At 35.9% G+C, this 21,739-nt stretch overlaps 1 protein-coding gene across 5 annotated transcripts in view; it reads left to right on the forward strand.

The window, feature by feature from the left end:
* The window catches only part of CPNE8 (copine 8), a 70,042-nt gene that overhangs the window by 40,427 nt on the left and 7,876 nt on the right, over positions 1-21,739 (forward strand). For 2 of the 5 annotated variants that reach the window (XM_064422090.1, XM_064422088.1), the window contains 8 exons: positions 3,077-3,152; positions 5,777-5,830; positions 8,694-8,755; positions 12,474-12,520; positions 13,171-13,352; positions 15,256-15,383; positions 18,794-18,896; positions 21,506-21,563. In XM_064422090.1, coding sequence (XP_064278160.1) covers positions 3,077-3,152; positions 5,777-5,830; positions 8,694-8,755; positions 12,474-12,520; positions 13,171-13,352; positions 15,256-15,383; positions 18,794-18,896; positions 21,506-21,563 — 710 coding nt within the window. Of the gene's footprint in view, positions 1-3,076; positions 3,153-5,348; positions 5,676-5,776; positions 5,831-8,586; positions 8,756-12,473; positions 12,521-13,170; positions 13,353-15,255; positions 15,384-18,793; positions 18,897-21,505; positions 21,564-21,739 lie in introns of those variants that run through there. The other 3 variants (XR_010363460.1, XM_064422092.1, XM_064422091.1) reach the window with 3 other exon arrangements.

Consider the following 21,739-nt stretch of genomic DNA (forward strand, 5'->3'; position numbering starts at 1 on the left):
ACTTCCTGAGTCTTGACTGAGAAGTTTTTTTCTCTTTTCCCCATTCTGTGTTACCTGTGCTTTGACAAACAGCACCATGCTGCTTTAGCTTGAGCTTCTTCCTTCGTGTTCCTGAACTACGTTGTTGGAGTAATTGTAATGTAATATCATGATCATATTGTTGCCATCAAATGGCTCTTATTTATTTTCAAATATCACACAAAGCTTATTGACAGAAAGTAATACATGCCCTTGGTAACATTAACACTATTAATTATTAAACATCCTTTGTGTCAAACCAGTTTTTGCATAAAAACTTTTGCATAAAATTTTCAAAATATGAATGACTTGTTCTGATACTTTGTATTGCTTCCAAGAGCTGTGACAAACCCCAAAATATTTTATGTTGTAAGAAGTCACAAAAGTTGGTTTTGTTACTGGGCCAGTTGTTTGACAGTCACATTTTTAGGTTTTTTTTATTGAGTGTCCTTATATATGAAGCAGACAGGTCTAACAGAAGGAAAAAAATAAGAGTGCACAACGTCACATCAGCAATACTATGATGTTTTTAGTTCTCTCTAAAAGCTTTGTCATTTAATTTCAGAAAAAATATCACTTAGCATACATGTTGCAAAAGTAATTTCACAGTTTTGATATTTGTGAGCTATTACTTAGAAAAAGAGGGAGGCAATGGGGTATAAAGCTGTAAACATTGTCATGCTAACCTGGGGCCACAGAAGCATTCATCTGAGATTATCAATACTGCAGGAAAGATTTTAAAATTCAGATTCTAAGCTCTTCCACCTTATTTTTTGTCCTTCATTATCCTTCCCCAGCTACATAGTTAATTTTTAAATTCTTGCATTTACTCCTTATTCATTGGCGTGCTTCTGATTATGATTGTTCTTTCCTCTATTGTTTTTTTTCCTTTAGATACTAAAAAAAAAATCAAATTTAATATAATTTTGAAAGTGATTTTCAGCACTTCAAAACACAGGGCTAAAAGTGGAAAACATAGAGAGATGGGCTTTAAGATAATTTGGTGTGCTAAGACTCACTGATTCAGTGTTCTGATATGCCACTCATGGATGAACGTCTGTAATTCTAGGAAAATTTGGTGTTAGGCGGGCAAAGAGAATAAGTATTTTGGATTCTCAATCCAGAGATTAATAAGGACATCCATTTGCTGAAGTGTGATGATTAATATTAGACTAGTTTCCTAATGACTTACACATCTGGCAAAGGCATATTTTGTCCAACAGGCACTCAGCCTTCAGAGCCAGCCTTGTGGTGCTATGTACATCCCCCTGAGCACCCAGTGTGAAGATCCTAGCTGATGCTCTTCCGAGTGCAGAGGGCTCTGACACTGGTTATGTATGCCCATACCTTTTCAACAGGATTCATCAGAGAAATCACATCTTTCTAGCTCAGGTTTTATCAGTGTTTGGATGTAGCCATAGGGAAAGGAGGCTTTCCAGTGTCTCTTAGAATTAAAGGAGCAATTCCTTGTAAGCAGTGCGGGTTCTTTTGCTCTCCAGGGACAGTCCTGTCTGGAATGGCTCATGTTTCCTGTTTGCTGCAGCATGTTTGTAGGTAGTCATTGAAGTATTGTTTGAATTTCTGCCTTAAATATACAACCTGATTTGAAAATGAAAGGCTAGAACTGTTACAAAAGGGAAAAATTCCATTTTAAGCAATATATATTTTTCTCCAGTGCCACAGTTACCCAAGGGTATATGCACCTTATGGATGGCTTCCTCTATTCCCTGCTTAAATGGTCCTTGCAGTCTGGAGAGCATTTAAGTGGTGATATACCTCCAAAATACTTTTCTTAAGAAAAGTGTTTGTTCTGGAAGCAATTTGATGATCTTCCAGCTGAAAGGGGAGTGTTTCATGAGAGGTGGTCGCTTTTGAATCTGGGTAATGAGGAATATCTTTAACATACAGAATTCCTCAAGCTTTCTTAAAATATGCTTTGCTTATTTTGTATTGGCATGAGGACTGAACCTTTTATTTGTTTGATTTACATATTTTGTGAATTCATGCTGATTTCAGAAAATGAGATTTATATTTGAGGGTTTTAATTTCATGTTGCTATGGATTGTTTCAATTTTTCATCTTGCAACATTCAGATTTATTTAAATTTGCTTTTAATATTTATAGATTAATTAGAACTGTGCTGAATTTCTTAAAAACAAGTTTTGCAAGTCACAAAGTCATAAAACTTTGAATGTCCATTGTAGTTTACCATTGGAGGGAAGATAAAACAGTTCATAGCTCACCAGATGTGGAGGCAGAGTGTAGAGGAAATACAGTGCCTTCTTAGGGCATAGCTGGGAAAATCTGGAGCAACAGTGCTGGAGTTTCAGCTGGGGAGAGCAGAGAATGGGAGCAGAACTTGTGACTTCTGGGAGTTGTGCAGTTGGCAGCTGGGGCACTGAGCCCTGCAGCCCTTCCATGCCAGGTGCCTGTCTGAGGTACAAACCTGCAGCTCAGTCACACTGCCTTATTGCTAGATTGAGACCTGCTTTCAATAATACCATAAACTGAGAAGCTTCAGTGGATTGCTTTATCTTCCCAGATGGGAAGACAGAGGAGCTGAAATAAGCTTTGGGTCTTCCCCTTAAAAACTCAGTGTCAATTGGGAGGGCTGGTCTTTTCTGGTTTAAGTTACTCCTTTCCTGCTTTCAGTAACCCCCTTTCTTTCACATAGCCTCATACAGAATTCAGAGTCTGCAGAGCCAGTGGTCATCCACTGAGGAAATGGTGATAGTTCTTGGCAGCCTGCTCTGTTTTTTCAGGTTCTGTAAACTTACATTGGGGTCAGTCACTGATTTACAACATAGTCCTCATTGTGCAGCTAAGTTAAGCAAAAGACATCAAAAAGATTTAAGCTAATCCTTTCCAACTCTAAATTGGCATTACACAAAACAGAGGGAGTAATAAAGATTTTTAAGTAAATTATATCTGTTGCCATTATTTGTTTCTTGGGTGTCAGTTCATATTGGCTGTGTGTCTCTTTTGCATTAATAGATAAAATACATGTTTAAATTCCTAAATCTTGTGCATTTGATTTAAAATCTTATTTTTCAAACAGCCATGATTTCATTGGAGAATTCACAACAAGTTACAGAGAGTTGTCGAGAGGGCAGTCTCAGTTCAACGTTTATGAGGTAAGTATTATGAGTATTTACTCACTCTAAGGAAATAAATGAGAAAGCAACAATGGAAAACACTGAAAACAATGGAAGGCTATCATTGCAACTAATGAGAAGCCAGGCCTGTGTGGCTGTAACCCTTTTTTTTTGCTTCTGTATGGTGTACAGATCTCTGGTATTCCTTAAGGTATCCTTTAATTGGTCTCAGACTACTGCTATTAAACGTCAGTGTTTTTGTAGGCCTAATATAGGTGATAGCAAATACAATGGTTTAGGTAAGAACTAAAGAAGTCAGGGAAGGAGGGTGCTCCAATTATGTGCTGCACTTTTATTTTGAAGATGAGCAAAGGTGCTGCTATGCAGAGCAGGACAAAGATAACTGAAAGCCATGGCTTTTTTCTTATTTAAATCCAAGATCAACCCCAGAGTTGCAGTAAGTTACAGTAGTTTCCTGTGAATAGTGTCATAACACAGATTACTGTGTGCAGTGAAAATGTCCTCTCCTGTTGTATCACTGACACAAATCCTACCCTACCAGGAGTATTCTGTCATAACATCCTAAGTAATTTTTCAGTTTCTTAAGTATAATGTCAGTATCATACTCCCAGAGACAGTGCACATTTCCTGAGCAGCTCCTGTTTGCCTCTGCACACTGCAATCCTCCATACTTGGGTACTGCTTCTACTTGGTTAGTCTGTACAGTATCAGAACACAAGATACTGGGAAAAGTCTTCTTTAAACATTTTGCTTTTACAAACTAACCCAAGGCAGGTAGAGAAGTTTGAGTGAGTGTCCCATATTTAAAGATCAGGAACCTTGCTAGTTGCACCTTTTTGCAATTGAGCTTTTTTTAATAGGTTCATTATAAGTCATGAAACTTTCTAGGTTCCTGCTAGGATGCAAAATTTTCAGAGGCTAAAAAATGTTGTTTAATTGCTAAAGTTATCTGAAATTCGAAAAAGAACCCCACATAAATATTATTATTATAGTACTGTGAATTACAGGAGAGAAACAAGCTGTCATTTAATTCATGTTGCTTCCAAGTATATGCCTTGTTTCCCGTGATATTTCACTCCAAACTCTAGTGCAGTTTTTTGCAATTCCTAAGAAGCCAATTGTCAAGTTACCCGAAGCAGAAAGTTCAAATGAATCTTCTCTTTGGCATTTAATGACTGCTGGCAAGCAATATGCTGCTAATTCAGGCCTGACCACTGAGTTGTGGAGAGCAGTGAATGAGCTGCCACAGGGCAGGCAGGCAGCCTGTTACCTTCATCTTCCTCTTCTGGGCAAATGTCAGCAGGAGTCGCTTTCTGGCTAAGATTTTGGTTCAACAAAAATTGCTGCATTGTTTAATTGTTACCATTACACAGGCTTAATTTATTGCTCATCAGACACTGTTAAATGGAGGGGCAGGAGTTACTTGAGAGTTTTTTAAGTGTTAAATATGTGTGTAAAGGAGCAAAAGCTAGGCAGAATATTTACTGTATAACATCAGTGTGGCATACTGGAGGAAAAGAGGGACTCACTTGTTTAGCATGTTTGGGAAGACTTCAAATCATAGTTGTCTCTTCCTGCCTTACATTTCACAGCTGTTCTGTGCTGTGCAAGGAATAGGATGTAATTAAATGTAATTTCATTTGTAATTTCATTTAAATGTAATTTCATTTTGGTTGGGAGAGAAAATCTTTGGAAGACAAGTATTACTACTTTTCCCATTTTCAGGCAAAATTCTTTAAATATTTTATACCAGATAAGTGACTAAGTTTTCAATTGGGAATGTTTTCATTCCTTATCATTTGCAGAACATCTGTGAGTAGTTTACAGTAAAACTTGGCAGTAAGCCATAAGGCATTGAATTTCCTAGATATCTAGGAGATAATTGAATGACCTAATTAACAAAATAATGTTTTGCTTCCAATTCGATGTGCATTTCTGGAAAAGCAGGAGTACCTTTTCATGTGCATGTAAATTAACTGAGACTTGCCTTTCTGAAGGGAAAAGAATTTTATCAGTGGCTACAGTGAGAAATTTTATAGCCATGGGTTCCAGACATTCAAGAAAACTGTTGAATGCTTTGTAGTCCAGCTCTGTGAAGATTCTTGGATAAGGGGAGTGCACTGAGGCCCCCCAAACTCCTGTGTGCCAGTCATGTGGGGATCTTCAATATTTTCATGAAATTACCTATTTCATGAAACTTGATCTTTCTGTCAGCCAGATCCTGTCATTGCACCAAGTACAGAAACTGGGAGTGGAACAACTCTGGTGTTTCTCAGGTGCTGTGAGGAGCAGATGGAAAAAGATTAACTGGATTGTGAAGAGATGCATTGTGAGATAACGAAGTAGTGACACCATACACTGAAACACTGTGATCAGGAATGCAGAAAAATGCAGAATTTTGGGAAAATTCAAAGAGTGTTTCACTGAGCTTTCAGATATAATGAACGTTCTCACCTCTGTTGCCCCCATCCCTTATTTGTCAAACATGAGTACCAGCACTGGCTCCCCTGGCAAGTCCCATGAAGATAAATGCACTGGTTTTCAACATGCACTGAAAATAAAGTACTTTCTGCATTGAAAATATCTTACACTTATCTTTATATTGGAGCATACTGCTTTAATGTTTGTATCTGTGTTTCTAGGTAATAAATCCAAAGAAAAAAGGAAAAAAGAAAAAGTATGTTAATTCTGGAACAGTAAGTAAATGTATTTTATGTTACTGGGTGTTTTTCTTCTTGCTTCAAACAGAGTGTAGTTGACTTGTAATTTAACAGAATTAGAATAGAACTTTCTGTCAAGACCACAATTACAAAACTATTTACTTTTACACAGCATTGATTTTCAGATTTTGGAGGGTTTGGTATGAAGTTTGTCCAAATGTGCTGTCAAGTCGCCAATGGTTTTCAAAATAAGCGCTACCAAAATTTCAGTCAAATAATTGAAACTATCAGACTGAACACTTTTTAATTTTTATCTGAAACATACCTGCATTTTTACAAATAAATTTTCTAGCATTGTTGAAAGCTAGTATTGCTTCTCATGGCAAAATCAACAAGAGTCAACAATTTTTATTGCCAACAGGTGTTTGTAAATTTATTTTGAAAGATCTGTTAGTATTGTTTGGGATGAGAATTTCTCTTTTTTGGTTTGCATTCCGTGTTCTGTTCTCATGTTTATGAACCATTTGCCAGCAATGCAATCTACCATGTGGGTTTTTTCCACATGAAAAGTTCCACTCTTGAGTAGGGCTCAGTAGGGCTACTTTGATGCTGAAAAGTAGCCTTGAAGGAATGTTTTGACATTCTCACATTCTTAAGTCTGTTTATCAGTGAGAAAATAAACACTTATTTTTCTACCTTTGCTTTAAATTATGAAAAATTGGCAGAAGCAGCTTGTCTGCTAAAATTTACCATACAATATCTAATTAATTAGGTAATCTGTTATTTGCTAACATATTCCTTTTAGTAAAATCTCTCATGTTAAAATCAAGTTCTGTTGCATTAAATTAGTGAATGAGTGTTTGTTTTCAACCAGTGCTAAATTTTAGGCATGAAATCTGGCATAGGGTACAGAAGGGCAAAAAAATGTATTTTCACATGCAATTTTCGTGTTAATTTTGGTTTAAAATACTTTAACATCTTCACAAGTACCTGTCTGCATTTGAAAAAACATATTTTACTCATGTTTGAACAGGCAAAATCAATTGTGTCTTGTTCTTTACTTCCAATTACATCAAAATTTCCAATAAATGGTTGTTAGCAATTTTCTTTCCTTTTTCCTTCTTTACCTTTTATTTTCTTTTTCCTCCTCTTCTGTTAGTTTTGTAATTTTTTTTTTTTTGGTAGCAAGGCATCTCTGTCCCCATTTGCCCTACTTCTAGTAGTCCTTCAGGCTTCCCTTCTGCTTCTCCACATGGTCATTTTCTGTGTTTGCCTGCAGTTTTGTTTTTCCTGTCCTCATCATTTACCCAAGATATTCTTTATCCCACAAATTTTTAAATTTTCAAGCCTGGCACCAAGACCATAATTTTCATTAATAAGAGGTAGAGTTCTGGAGAACTTACAGTGGATATGAATAATTGGCTGCTATCTCACTACTGCCTTTAAGGACTGTGTACATACAGTGCATGTCTCAACTGTTACTTAAGGGGTCATTTTGAATTCAGGCAATCAAATTGCATACTAGGCAGAAGTCTTTCACAATGCATGGTTAGCTTTAAATAAATCCTAATAGTGAAATAAAAAATTCACTGCATAAAACTTGAAGCATTGGTGGTCTATATGTAAGTAAATACTTCAGCCCCTTTGGGAGTTTGTTCTTTCCATTTTTTGACTTTTAAAATCAAATGCAGTGAAAATATTTGCTTAAATTAATTAGGAACAAGAGAACCAGCTGTAAGAGCAGATCAACCATTAATATTACTGTTCCAGTGGGAAAATGCATAGAAATTTTGGTATTTTTTGCAAGGGTATGCTACTTTTAGCCTGGTAGAACATTATTATGGTCTTCTGTTCTCAGCTGGAAGGGTAATTTGGTGATTTTAAGCTTAGCTGATCACTCAATCACACAGAACTGTGACAAAGGAAGTGGGATAGAAGACAGAATTACTACATGTAATCTCATTCTGAGTCTAACTTTACAACATAGGAGTACTTTCAATTTTTCTATTTTGCTGCCAATGGGCACAAAATTTTGTGATAGATTTCCACTCTCTTTTTATTCCTTGTATTTTTATTCCTGGATTTGCTCTGAGTAGTTACTTAAGCAGTTTTCACTGCCTGCCTGCTGCACTTATAATGAGAGAATTAGTGTAAATAAAATTAAAATTTTAATTCTTTGCTTCATAAATATTGCCCAATATATGAAGATCTTACATGCTGGATCTTTTCCACTTGAGCTTATACCTCAGTGACTTGATTGCTGAAAAGGCCAGTAATGCCTTTAGATTGCTCTGTGTTTTGGATCACTGTCATTTCTGAATGATGAAATCTTGGACTGCTGAAATTTCTTTCCATTGCATTTTTATATATATACAGATATATGTGTATACATACATACATATATATACACATACTACTTTAAATTTTTTATAGATTTCCTATATGTGTATACTTTACTAGATTTTTGCATTCTAGGCTTGCATCAATACTCAATACAACCTTTAATGTGAGATAAGTAATTACATAAGTAATTCTTTAAACAATGTTGAAGTGCTCATGGAATAGATGCATTATCATATACCCTTTAATATTCACCTGTAGGTGTAGTACACAGAAATCAGAAAACATGTATGTGGTAACCTGCTCTGGAACACCATCTTCTGCCCCTTACCTTCTTAAATAAAAAAAGAAGGCAATTATAGACTTCTCAATCTGTCTCTTCCCTTTCAAGAGCTGCCTACTGAAATTATTTAATATCTTTTTTAATCTTCTTTTTTCCCTTAATACTGTAGGAAATTACATCCTAAGGACAGAGCTCGAAAAACATTGTGCTTATGTCTCTACTTGTTCAGCTGGGAAACACACAATTCATGTCTGACTCTCTTTTATTTGCTTTCAGGTAACATTGCTTTCCTTCCTAATTGAAACAGAAGTTTCATTCCTTGACTATATTAAAGGCGGGTATGTGATTAGCAACAAACCTTTCTTGTTTTCACAATTTGTGTATGGCTCTCAGTAGCATCTGTAAGGAGCTGTAATTTCCTCATTTTAGGGGCTGTACTTTCCTACATAAAGCATGCAGATAGTTACTAAGTTAAGTTATGGAACTTTGCTCATACTGTTGGAATTGGAGTTGATACTACAATACTGAGGAGTGACTTCTGATCAGCCAGAGAAAGTTTAAATAAAAGGGAATTGTCTATATATTATTAAATTATTAAAATGCTGCCTATTTCTTCCAATTATACTGAGATTTGGTGTATTTAATATTGGCATTTATTTAGATCTTTTCCCCTTTAAAGGCATTTTTTCAGTACTAATTAAAATTTTTAACATGTTCAATTTCTCATTTATCATAACTTTTTCTAAAGAGAAGTAGAGACAGAAGTGTCAAATATCTTACCCTAGAACATGCCTGGAAAGGGGATCAAATCTGAAAAATTCCTGGCTCTTAACATCCCTGCCAGAACACTATGCTTCTCTAAAATTTGTTACCCATTCCTAGGCACTTATTTTTGGATTTTTGGGGCATAAAGTCTGTAATACATTCCACATGTTTTTTAAGAGCATTGATTACCTGTGAAGAAACAAGTTTGATTTTGTTGGTTTTTTTTTTAAAGTCTTCAACCTGAGTTCAGTAGAAATAAATCTGTGCTGTGTTTTGACAGTACCATATAGGGCTATGCCTTGGTCCCAACAGTGGCAGCCCTACATTCCTGTTGGGGACTTGGACAGAAGTTGAAAATGGCCATCCATCCATATTTACCAGAAATTTCTATTGATTGAAGTCTGTGTATGCACAAATGCATGAAGAAACAGTCTTGCCTCTAGTACAGCTGTTTCCTTTGAAGTGTGCAGTACAAATATGCCATGACCATCCTATTCCCCAGTCATTCAAAATTCATCTCTGCAGAAGGAGCAGGTGTAAGGAACTGAGGAGTTGAGGTTTATGCCTAAATTTGGAAAGAAAAATCTATAGGGGCTGCTTATGTTCTCTTTCCAGGGTGGTCTATCACATTCCTCACTGAGATGTTACAATACAATTATATCTCATTAACTGCAAGTCAGAGAAGACTTGTGATATTAATAAATTCCGCTTAAATTTCTTTCTGCTCTTTTTACAAAAAAGTAATATCATTCAGTAGAATGCTCTGCATTTAAAAGTATGAGCAGTATTACTTAATTATTTTGTATAGAATATTTTTAGTGATTCATACAATTATTTCTATGTGCATGCCAGTGAAAACTGTAGAAGTACTTGTGTAAAATCTTACCTTTCTTTCTGCAACATATGCAGTTATGTAAACATGACATGAGCCTCATGTCAGGAGGCTCAGACTCAGTTATTTTCTAGGCTTCTCCCTTCCTTTGTTTGTCTCATTTAATATGACTACATATCAGTTAAAGTCCACTCGACAAATATTTGAAGGAAGGGGGAAGAGAAGATTTTGTCATTAATCAGTCTGTTTTCCCATCATGTCCTCCAAAACTGATTTTGGTTTTTTTTTTAAGTTCCCTGTTTTTCTTCCATTTAGATAGGCACAAGATAGAAAGCACTGATTCTGCAATAGGAACAGTTGCATATTTGCTCTTTCATAAATGGGTGCTAATAAAATACTTCATGTTCAAAACTTTCATTGTAATTCATTTGAGGTGTTAAGAATTAATGGAGATGTCATGGAAATCTTGACAGCTTTAACAAATTATAATTACAGTATTTGTTTATGTTTTGAGTCTGCATCTGTTTAATTGGGATATTCCATTACCTATATCATCAATATGACTGTTGTTTTCTTAAAGAACTTTGGAGAATGAAATACAGGTTTGTCCATAATCTCAGATTTTGTTTTACTCCATAAGACTGGATTTTATAGCAGTATGGCAGAAAAGAGGAGGATGTCTCTTTTGCATCTAAATATTACATCAAATAGCACCTCCTTAATAGCTGACTTTTCATTACATCTTGCTAGTTAATCACATATTTTGCCACACCAACCTTGCCACATTTAAAGTAAGTATGTTGTGCTAAAAATAATGCGTATTTCAAAATCACATTTCTCCTGGTGCTTAAGACAGCCCCCAGTTAATAACATATTCCTATCAGAACCCCTCCAAATATGTGAATAAGTTCAGCAATGTCAGGGATACAATCTTGGAAAGCAATTGAATTTGCAGGAATGACTGTCAACCCTAATTTAGTGTCTGCTCTTTTTTTTGTATGGAAGAAAGACCAGAAGCCACAAAGCTCCAAGACTTAGTGGACAGAAAAGATAATTTTGTGCAAATGTTTCTAGCTGGTTTCACTTACTGGAAAAGATAGTGAACTAGTTATTTGTAAATCAGTAAAATTCAGGAACTGAATCCTTTTACAACTGAAATATCTTGTCGTCTCTTCCGTCCCATATTAGTGGAAGATAAGAGGAAAAGTTTTCCTCCATCATGTTAAAAGTCTTACCTTCATCCACGTCTTCAGAAATGAACACCCATACATTTTTTGGATTCAAAAGGATTTGGTCACATATTTTTAAGTGAACTGTATTGAATCATTGATGGTGAAAAGGGAAATTGAGGTCTCCTTTCATGACAGCTGTTTTAATCCAGGCAGTACCCTGTCCACTGTAATGGGAGGCTGTTCACAGGAGGCCTGACATGAAAAAGTTGCAAAGCAAGGGCTGCAATAGCTAAGTATTTTGGAAGCTTTGCCATGTGTTTCTTGTATCCTTGGAGACTATCAAGGAGTAATAAAACTATGTAAGAGGAAGATCTTGAAGAGACTTTATCGGAAAAATCTTCTGTATGTTGTTACAGCATTTGGCTCAACAAGCATCTGCAAAGGGGAAATTATAAGTGACACTGGGGGTTTAGATGCCATGGAGAGGATGCAGCCTCTTAGTAACTGTGACAGCTCTGTTGTGCAGTTCTGTGCAGTGAGTGGTCCTCAAACCTTCAACTGCTCCCCCCTGCTGACAGACCAGCTGGTTGTCATTCTGAAGCCGCAGGGAATCCGTGATTCCTTCCAATGTACTGCTTAAAAAACCGTAATCAAACCTAGTAAAAACTGCATTCAGGCTTAATTTGTTCCCTTATGTATGTCAGTACTGATGGAACTCATACTAAAAGATGACAGGTTTTACTTTGCTCTCTCTGTAGCTGTGAGGATTACTGTTTCTTTAAAGATAACTTCCTTCATTTCTTGTGGTATATAGGAAAATAGGGCAAAATCACCTGTCACTTTCAAGTAGATCATGTATTTCTATACCAACTAAATTATAGCAAAGTAGTAGTGATCTATGCAGCACTGAATCCATAAGGTACATTGCTCTGTTTTGGTATTCCACCTCAGCTGGGAAAGGACATCTTGCATGATCAGGGTTAAAATGCATCCAAGGGAAAAACAGTATGACTGTTAAAAGGAATTAACAATATTTATGGAAGTTAAATTCTTAATAAACAGTGAAAAAAAGAATGATGGAGTCAAGTAACTGTTTGCAGTGTGTTAATAAGTTACTGTTGTGTAGCCCTTGGCTTGAACCTTATATAAGAGTATTTTCAGTGTTTATTTCCTCTATTAGAAAGTCAGTGTCCTACAGTTTGTCCACAAATGATGTTACCATCTCTTGTTTATTTTTCTCCATAGCAGTACTACTATTAATAAGATTTGTGTTTGCTTTTTCTGCAGAACCCAAATCAATTTCACAGTTGCTATTGATTTCACAGCCTCCAATGGTAAGAATAAAAATAAACATGTTGTGCATGTTTGTGCCGTGCTCAGTTTTAAGTGCACATATGTGTGTGTTTGTAACAGTATTCAGCTGGCACCATCTGGGCTTGGGATTCCATTTTGTCAAGCAACAGATGAGAGGCCAATTCCTGTCTAGGAAAGCAGGACAAACAGAACAGATAAAAGTTGGAAAAGCTACATATAAAATTTAATAACCAGAAGCCATTTGCAAATATCTGTGTAATTTTTTATTATTATTTGTATTGTTTGGTTTTTTGGAACTGCTGGGGGAAAACTTAGAAGAACCCATTGAGAAGGACCAAATAGTTCCAGGGAGAGTGAGGCTGAAGTGGGGTTAAGCAGAGATAAGTTGTGATCCTCCTCCGAAGCTGCTTTCAGAATGTCATAATACTTTTGTAAATTTTTTCTTAAAAGTGTATAAATTGCACAAATCTACAAGTTTGTTGCTGCCCTTTCAATGCTGAAATACAGCCACTTCTGCTAAAATGTATTTAGAATTACTAAAAATCTTCTGCGTTTAAAATGTATTCAGAACACTGCATTTTTATCTGATATGACTTCTTATTTTTAAGAGAGAAAATTCAAGTGATGAAGTGATTCATTTTTAAAGTAAATCTGATCCTTGCTTCAACAGGTAACCCTTTACAGCCAACTTCACTGCACTACATGAATCCCTATCAGCTGAATGCCTATGGCATGGCACTGAGAGCTGTTGGTGAAATAATTCAGGACTATGATAGTGATAAAATGTTCCCAGCTCTAGGTTTTGGAGCTAGACTTCCTCCAGATGGAAGAGTATCACATGAATTTGCACTGGTAAGTAAATAAATATCTACTTTAAAAATTTATTTGCTACAACAGAATTCTGGGAGTTAAGGTTGTAGTCTTAAGCAGTTACTGGACCAGTAAAGAACAAAGAATGTGCTAAGTCTTCTGTGCTTACTCTAAATAGTTGTTTCAAAACTTTTCATCATAGTGAAGTTACTTCACTGCAAGTTATGGAGAGAAATCTGGAGTCAAGAAGTCCCTAGGCCAAAATTTGTAATAAAGAAAAGTGGTAATCTTTAACCTCAGCTTTAGCAGCTTGAGAAAACTTCAGACTGAAGCTAATATCTCTAAAGAAGCAAATGAATCATGTTCCAAGATGATATTTCATTATTATTATTATTACTATTCTGTCTCATTTTCTGGGATCTCTATCTTTGCAGGCTGCTAATTCAGAGACATAGGGATATCTAAGTGGACTAAAAGATGAGTTGATAAGGACAAATGTGAGGTTGCTCCATGGGTCAGTTAAATTACAAACCTAAAATCTACCAGGATTTGCCAGAAAGGTGATGCTTGTGATTGGTGTTGGTGGTTTATCTACTTGCTTGTTTTGAGGTTTTTGTTCTTGTCAGGGGAGGATAAATTTGTCAGAATTGCAGCAAATGTAGGTGTATCAGGGGAGTTCTAATCAGTTAGCATCAAAGACATGGCAGCAGATTGGTGGCACTGGATGTGTATTTCTTCTCTCAGCCTGTTGCACAGAAGCGTGAAAAAGAGAAGAGTGCTACATATCTTACCTCAGGAAAATGTTTTCCACATAGATGTAACTTAAAACAGGTGCAATTGCAAATACTCATTTAAATTGCAGACTTTGGACTTTGTATTGCAAGTCCAAATATATTGATACATCTTTCAGTTTTAAGGATATTTCTAAAATTAATTCAGTTACTTTATGAGCCATTGTGATACTTTTACAGAAGAAAAAGCTCCACATACATACATATATATATATATAAATATATGTGTGTGTATTTCCTTCTTCTTTTTATAAACATACATAGGTGTCTCCCATGTAATGCTTAGCAGTGTTTTCAGCTCTCTTTTAATGTTTTAGACAAATTCAAAATCCCCTTTGGTTGTCTAGATTCTCAGGCAAGTATACTTTACCTCAGAATGAGGTGCTGGCACACTAAGCCAATGAGGTGTTGGCATTTGAAGGAGAATGGGATGATTTGAAAGATCATAGATAATTTCCCTGGCCTGACATGGGTCTGGAATTCTGCTTTTGTGTCTGTACTGCCATCTATAAATAGGTATCCTCATTAAAGAGTCATCATGGAGATAGGTAGTAAAATGCCTACCCTAAGAACTTACAGTACCAGCCATTTTGTGGGCTCCCAAAGAGTAAATGCCTTTCTTCATTTCTTTATACCAGGTCAAAAATAATTTTTTCAATGCAGAAAGATCGGGCCAAAACAATAAAAAGTTTACTATTTACCTTACACCTTCTAAGTGCATGAACTCAAGTCTGGCTACTATTTCTTCTTTTCACATTTTTAAAAGAATAAATCATGGAGCCTGAGCTCTGTTCCTAAACATGCTTCCAGATTTGCATCTGACCTGTAATTCATACCTTAAATCCACACAGGGAAATGCCTGTTTCTGTCATATGTATGAAGGAGTGTTTAATTACTCTAAAGCTGGTGTGTATGTCTAGGAGCCAGTCCTAGTGATTGAGACTGCTGAGTCTGGTAGAACCTCCTCACCTCAGCAGTTAACACTCACAAGCAGACATGGCACATACACTGGGCATTTGTAGTGAACTCTGAATAGATCCTAAAATGCTTTGGTCTTTGCCTTTTAAATATCTGCAATGAGTAGTGTTCATTAATCTATGTAGCTTTTACTTCATAATTACTTATAGTGATTAATCATCTCTTGTTTTCATTAGAATGGAAACCCTCAAAATCCATACTGCCATGGAATTGATGGTGTAATGGAGGCATATTACAGGAGTCTAAAATCTGTACAGCTTTATGGACCAACAAACTTTGCTCCTGTAATTAATCATGTAGCCAGGTAAGCATCACAATGGGTGCTGTGCAGAAACTTCTTTGTGTCAGAACAACTGGTGCATGTAAAAGGCTGACAGGAACAGAGAAAGGTATTTACTGGCAGTTGTTTTGATTATTCAGTCCCATAATTACCTTGTGACTTTGACTAGGTTTGAAGACCATGTGCTGGTATTATGCAGAATTTAATTGCTGATTAAAAGGAAATACAAGTGAACCAATTGATCAGTTCGAGTCAAAATCTTAGCAGAAATCATAAGGAAATACAATTTTTGTCATGTCATGTTCCTTTTTTGTCCTTTAGAGCACAGAATTATTGCTTCACAGAAAATACATGCTTCTATCAAAATTTTTTCTAAGCTCTGAGTTTTTTTTTAGGTATGTGTAGCTTCTATAATCTCTGAATGTCCCAAATGTCAGCAATATCTTCCAGGTCTCTCTGTGCCAACAATTCCCAGCTGGTAGTGGTACTTTTAAGCTGTCACCATTGGGGAGCCATGGTGCTGTTATGCAACACCTCATCTAACTCCTCAAAGTAAAAACCTCCCTCTGTTTGTAGAAGTTTCTTAAGAAGGATAATGTTGCCTTATTTTGGTAGACAAGATCTTGACTTCTAATCTTGAGCTCAAGACCTTGGCAGTATAATACCTTCATGAATTTATATAGGAAAGTGATATGGCTTAGGTGATTTGCTGAACAGATTTTATTTTATTTATAGACACAAAGAGCTACTGGTTACAAAATAAAGAAGTAGGGGTGTGTAAATCATTGTACTGGTAATGTTTTATTTATGAACTTGCAAAATAGCTAATTTTAATAGCAGGAGATATTTATGTACTATCTGGTTTGCTGTTCTTAGTTCTACGGACTAGCAGAAAATAGTTTGCAAATTCTGTGGGGCAAAGAATTCTGTGGGGCAAAGAATTTTCTGTGCCACTTAGCATGGCTAAAGAGCTGATTTCAGCTATTTATCATTAGGGTTAGTTGTTTTGTCTTCAGATCATACCATTAAAATTATGTACATGTATATTACATTGCTTGTCATTTGAGAGTATCTGTCTCCTTTAATCTTTGCTTTGACATGATCTCTTCAGTAGCAGTTTTCCATGTATGTGGCACTCAGTGTCTGCATTAGCCACATTATCTGGAAATCTAACCCAGTAATTTTTCTGACTCTTTTTCTTCAGAACTGTCATAGCAGCTGAGATGCCTGACCCAGAACTTGGCAATTTATCTCAAGCCTGCTGTTCATTGCCAAAATTGAAATTTTTGATCCAGTTTTGTCAAAGCATTGGCATAAAATTAGGATTTTTTTCACCAGTTGTTTTTCAGGAATATTTGCCAATATTTGCAGAATAACAGAAGACTTTCCACCAGTATTAGTAGTCCTTCCACTGAACTTTTGCCTAAATATCAATTTGTTGCAAACTTTGGGACCTCCTCCTAGTAGCAAATTATATTATTCCCCACTACATTATGGTGGGAAAGCTAAGTGTCTTCACAAGGATTTCTACTGCATGATCATCCCTAGAGCCATCTATTTATCAGTCCAGTTCTCAGTAACACCATTTCCTTCAAGGTTCAATTTCTTGATTATTCTGGTGACTCTCATAGACATGGTTCTGCCCTGCAGTTACTCTTTGAACCTACTTTCAGCCTCAAAGAAATTTCTTCTTTCCACATCCCTTCTACTTAAAATAATGCCTCTGATTAAATCTCTGTAACCAATGTCAGATAATATTATCCTGTTGTGATCTTGATATTCTTTGAAAACTCTTTAGGCAGATAATGATTTTTTTTATCCTTTCCCCAGTTAGAGTGTTATCTAAACTACACCAGATTCAACTTAGTGTCATCTCCCATCTCCCTTCCTCATGTAAGATCTTTCTTGCAAAAGGCTTTGGAGCATTTTAATCTGTGAAAAATTTGAAATAACCAAATTTCTGTTCCCTTTCTTCAGTGTAGGTATGTAGACAGTGTTAAGTGGTCAGGTAGTTTATTTTAGTCTCTCATTATACCTTGTCAATGCAAACATCATTGCAAAGTTTATAAGCAGTGTGGAAAAGTGAGTTAAAAGAAGTCTCTGCTTGGCAGTGAAAATGTGTTCCATGGTAGGTCTTGCTAATCTCAGTATTTAGTTATCAGTCCCTACTGCCAGCATGCAAATAGGTGATATCCAACAGGTTCACTGCTTGTATGGCTTCTTTACCCATCTGGATCCTGGGGAGAGGGTGGAAGATGCTGACATACTGCAAGTCATGGCTTTCTCTAAACTCATATATGTTGTGGCTGCAGAATTGTATTTATCTGAAGTACTTGCTTGCCAATGCACTGTTATCATCAGAGAATTTTGTAAGCACATGCAAGCATCATGCCCATCACTGAGCATACTCTGTTCAGTGAGCCAGGCCTTTCATATTCAGTGACCAAAAAATAGTGAGTTATTTGACAGTCATATTAGGTATTTAGGCATGTATTGAAAAGTATTCCTCTGGCAACTAATTATTTTTGTTTTACTGCTCCCTATACAACTCACTGCCCAAGGTTCTACTTCTTGACTTCTTCACAGCTCCAAGAGCCTTCCTAAAAGTAAGAACTGTAGTGGCTGTGAAGCAGCAAACAGCTTCCCACAAAAAAAAATTCTTCTGTTCAGGCCATGGAATTTAGTGAGGCTTTTTGGGCTCCCTCTTTTTCAGAACTTTGCAAACCTTCAAAAGCTGCTCATTTTCAAAGAGTAGTTGCTTCTTGGGTCCTTTGACTGAGGTGGGAATGGCACTGGGTGTCACTGGTGTTTTATCCTGCATACACCACAAGGAGAAGTTTAAGTCTTGCAGGAAAGGAGTGGGTGGTGCAAAGAAATTAGTATCAGAGCTAGGGTTGCAAGGTGCACGTTCAGGCATTTTACAAACCTGCACATAAATGTGAACTATAAATCTGCAGTCATGGTCAACAGAAAATAACCTGGATTTATAAGGAAAAAAAAAAAAGAGGGAGAGAGAAAAATATGCAACCTGTTGTTTCCTGTTAAGTTTTATTTGTGCTATAAACCCAACCATTCAGTATTCATGTATGCCCTTCATATTAAGCTATGTACCCCATAGGTAATCCCTATTAAACAGCATAGGCTTTCTAATATCTCAGGATTCTATAAAGCATGTCTATGCTTCTTTTGGTAGTGGTGCAGTTCCCATTTTTCACTGATGCACATGCAGATTATCAATATTGTATTAGTTATGTTTTTTCAATATTCTTATTTAATAGTATAATGTCTGGCTTAGTTATGAAAGTCTTTACTTTTGAAATTCACTGTGTTTTTTAGTCCTTGATAGTCAAATTTTACAAATACAGCTTGTTTTCCTATTAATTCCTTTTATAAAGGTTTTTTTACTATTATAATGTTGGTTTTTCTTCCCATAGATATGCTGCTTCAGTAAAAGATGGCTCCCAGTATTTTGTTCTTCTCATTATTACAGATGGAGTTATATCTGATATGGCTCAGACAAAAGAATCCATAGTGAATGTAAGTTTTACTGAAAGTGTTGAAATAACATTTGTAGGAATTAATATTTTAGGCAATAAAGTAAGTGGATTAATAGTTCAGGCACTAGATTTGTTCCATGAGTACCTATTTTTACCAAATAGGGAGGTTTATTATGCATAAAGATTAAAAGAAAGGAAAAGTTGAACTTGACCTAATTAGATAGTGTTTTGTGGTGATACTCTTCTCTCTAACACTGTATGTTTGTATGCTTTTACTCATCTATTTCTTGCCTCCTCCTTCCTCGTGCACGTCCCACCATGCAGCTTTGCATAGTAAACTCTTTTTTATCTTTCTCATAATTGCTGACAGTTTTGATCCCCACACTTTTTAAAAACTGCCCCCAACTTTTCTGATCCTGAATGGTAAGCATACCAATCATCTGATTTCCCTTAAAACAGTCCCCTAAAACTCTGTAAGTTCTTTATTTCTTAGTTTCTGCATTATTTTCAGTATTTTTCTCTTCAAAACTGCCATGGGTATAGGTAATAGTCTGTATTATGAGCAGGTTCTATTGTGTTTTTGCCTGTGGGAAATTTCAGATAAAAGTACTCACAGAAACACTCCTAGACATGGTTGGAAAAGATCTCTACCAGTAGTTTTTAACAAACCACAGTGGATCTAGTTAACAGCAGAGTGATGACTTGAAAAGCCTACATTAATTTAGCATCATGTCCTAGTGAATAGTGTAGAATTAGGTGGCAGAGTTTTGAAGACCCACTTTTAGTACCTCCTGTAGAGATTTGTTTCAGTTTGTGGGGTGCACATGAAAATACTGCCCCAGTGTTCTGCCTCTCCGTGGGGACCAAGATGCCCTCAGTCCCAGCCTGCAGCACATACACAGAATCTGTGTTGTAATAAGCTTGGAAATTCATTCTCTAGCCCAGACTAGAAGTTTGAAACATAATTTCTTTTAGATGAGCTGCTTCTAGGTGACAAAAAGACTCAGCGGAGAAAAAAAGAGCAGCTCTTGATGCTGACTCACCCTTCCATTTGAAGTCTGTGCACAAGAGACCAGCAAGTGCAGTTGGCTGATACCTTGTAAGATTAATTCCTTTGCCACTAAGACATACAGAAAACCCTGTTTTCAGTAATAGTTCATTTCAGCAAATAATGGCTGTTAGTCTACGACTGTCTGGAAACACAGCAGATATGTTGTTAGCTTAGTTTGGGAATATTTGCTATGTTGTTTTTTTATGAAGACACCTTCATTTTCCTGCATATTTCTTGAAGTGTGAGGACAGTATACCATGACAGAACTAATTAAATGCTATTCAATAGCAGTTTTTTTCAGTCTTAATAATATCCATAATAATAAAAAGGGCAATGATGTCCAGTGCAACTTGATGTGTATAAAACTCAGAGTATATTTCAATTTTAACATTAATTGTGCTTTTAGGCATCTTTCTCATTACAGCATATGTCAGACACATTCTGTTTTACCAAGCTGTTTAAAGGTTATGCTGTCATTCAGGAAATGCCAACATTTAGGTTTATATGCAAAAGTTTTAACTCTGTCTTTATGCTGTCCTTGCCACTTACTGTTTCATATTTCATTGTATCACATAATTCTGTGTCTGTGTGAGTAGGAATCTCTTTAAAGGATACTTTCTTAACAATCAAAAATTAACATTCTAGAAAACAGAAGGTTCTGTACTAAGAGATCAGAAGGTGTACATCTATGATTTTTTTGCCCAGTGTAGGCTCCTGTTTAATGTTTAAAATGACTGTAGACATTTTACAGTTTATCACAATGTCTCAATGAGCAACAGAATTATCAGAATTATCTCAATAAGTTGTCAACCCTGATATTTGCTGAATGTTCTTTGGGTTTAGTTGATACCTTCTTTATCAAAGGCAGATTCACATTATTTCTATAATGCTGCTGTCAGGGAAGGAGAGTCCAATATTTAAGATAGTGTCTTTGTCATTTTAAAGATTTTACAGAGTTTATTCAGAGAAAGTCAGATATCATCTTTGAATTAAAAAGATAAAGTAAAATTTAAAATCTTACCGCAGGCCAATTCTATATCTTGCTTGTCTGTGGCATGGATAATTGAGTAGAGTTAAATTTCATTAATGGGTAAATGTAATATATATATTGCTCAAATCAATTATTTATTTCCTTTTAAAAATTGACATAAGATCAATGTACAAAATAGTGTCCCATAGTTACAAGCAGCTGTGTAAGATCAAGAAACAGCAAAGCACATTTAAATAAATGTCAGACTGTTATTAAATACATATTTGCAATTACTGTCAGCTTACAAAAGTTTCTGGGAGAAATTTGTCCTCTTAGTTGTCATATTAGTACTAAATGCTAACATAGTTTGTTGTCTTTAATTAGCATCCTATATGATTCAAAGACTTGGTAATGAAAAAATAAAATAATCATGTACCTTTCTATCTTCATCCAAAGTGTTGTGTAGCACTTAAGCAGACAGTTTGCACCACTCAACTTTTTAGGGGGAAAATAAATTGTTCTTGAAAGCATAATTTCTGCATGTTTTTTGTTCACTTTGTTCTCACATCTCCTATTTTTGGCAGAGGTTATGTAATGCATTAAACCTCTTTTTCTTCTTCTTTTGAAGGCTTCAAAGCTTCCAATGTCCATAATTATAGTGGGGGTAGGACCAGCAGAGTTTGATGGTAAGTGTTCTAGTGGTTTTTCTAATTTTTTTTATATTCGCTTACAATTTAGTAATATGTAGCTTTTCAAACAAATCTTGGTCTTTAACAGAACATTATATGAAGCGAGGAGTGAGTGCTGCTGGCATTTCCAGCTGGATTGATTGATTGATAACTCAGTGTGATTACAAGCTCCC

The sequence above is a fragment of the Passer domesticus genome, chromosome 5 (assembly GCF_036417665.1).
Source record: "Passer domesticus isolate bPasDom1 chromosome 5, bPasDom1.hap1, whole genome shotgun sequence".
Lineage (NCBI taxonomy): Eukaryota > Metazoa > Chordata > Aves > Passeriformes > Passeridae > Passer > Passer domesticus.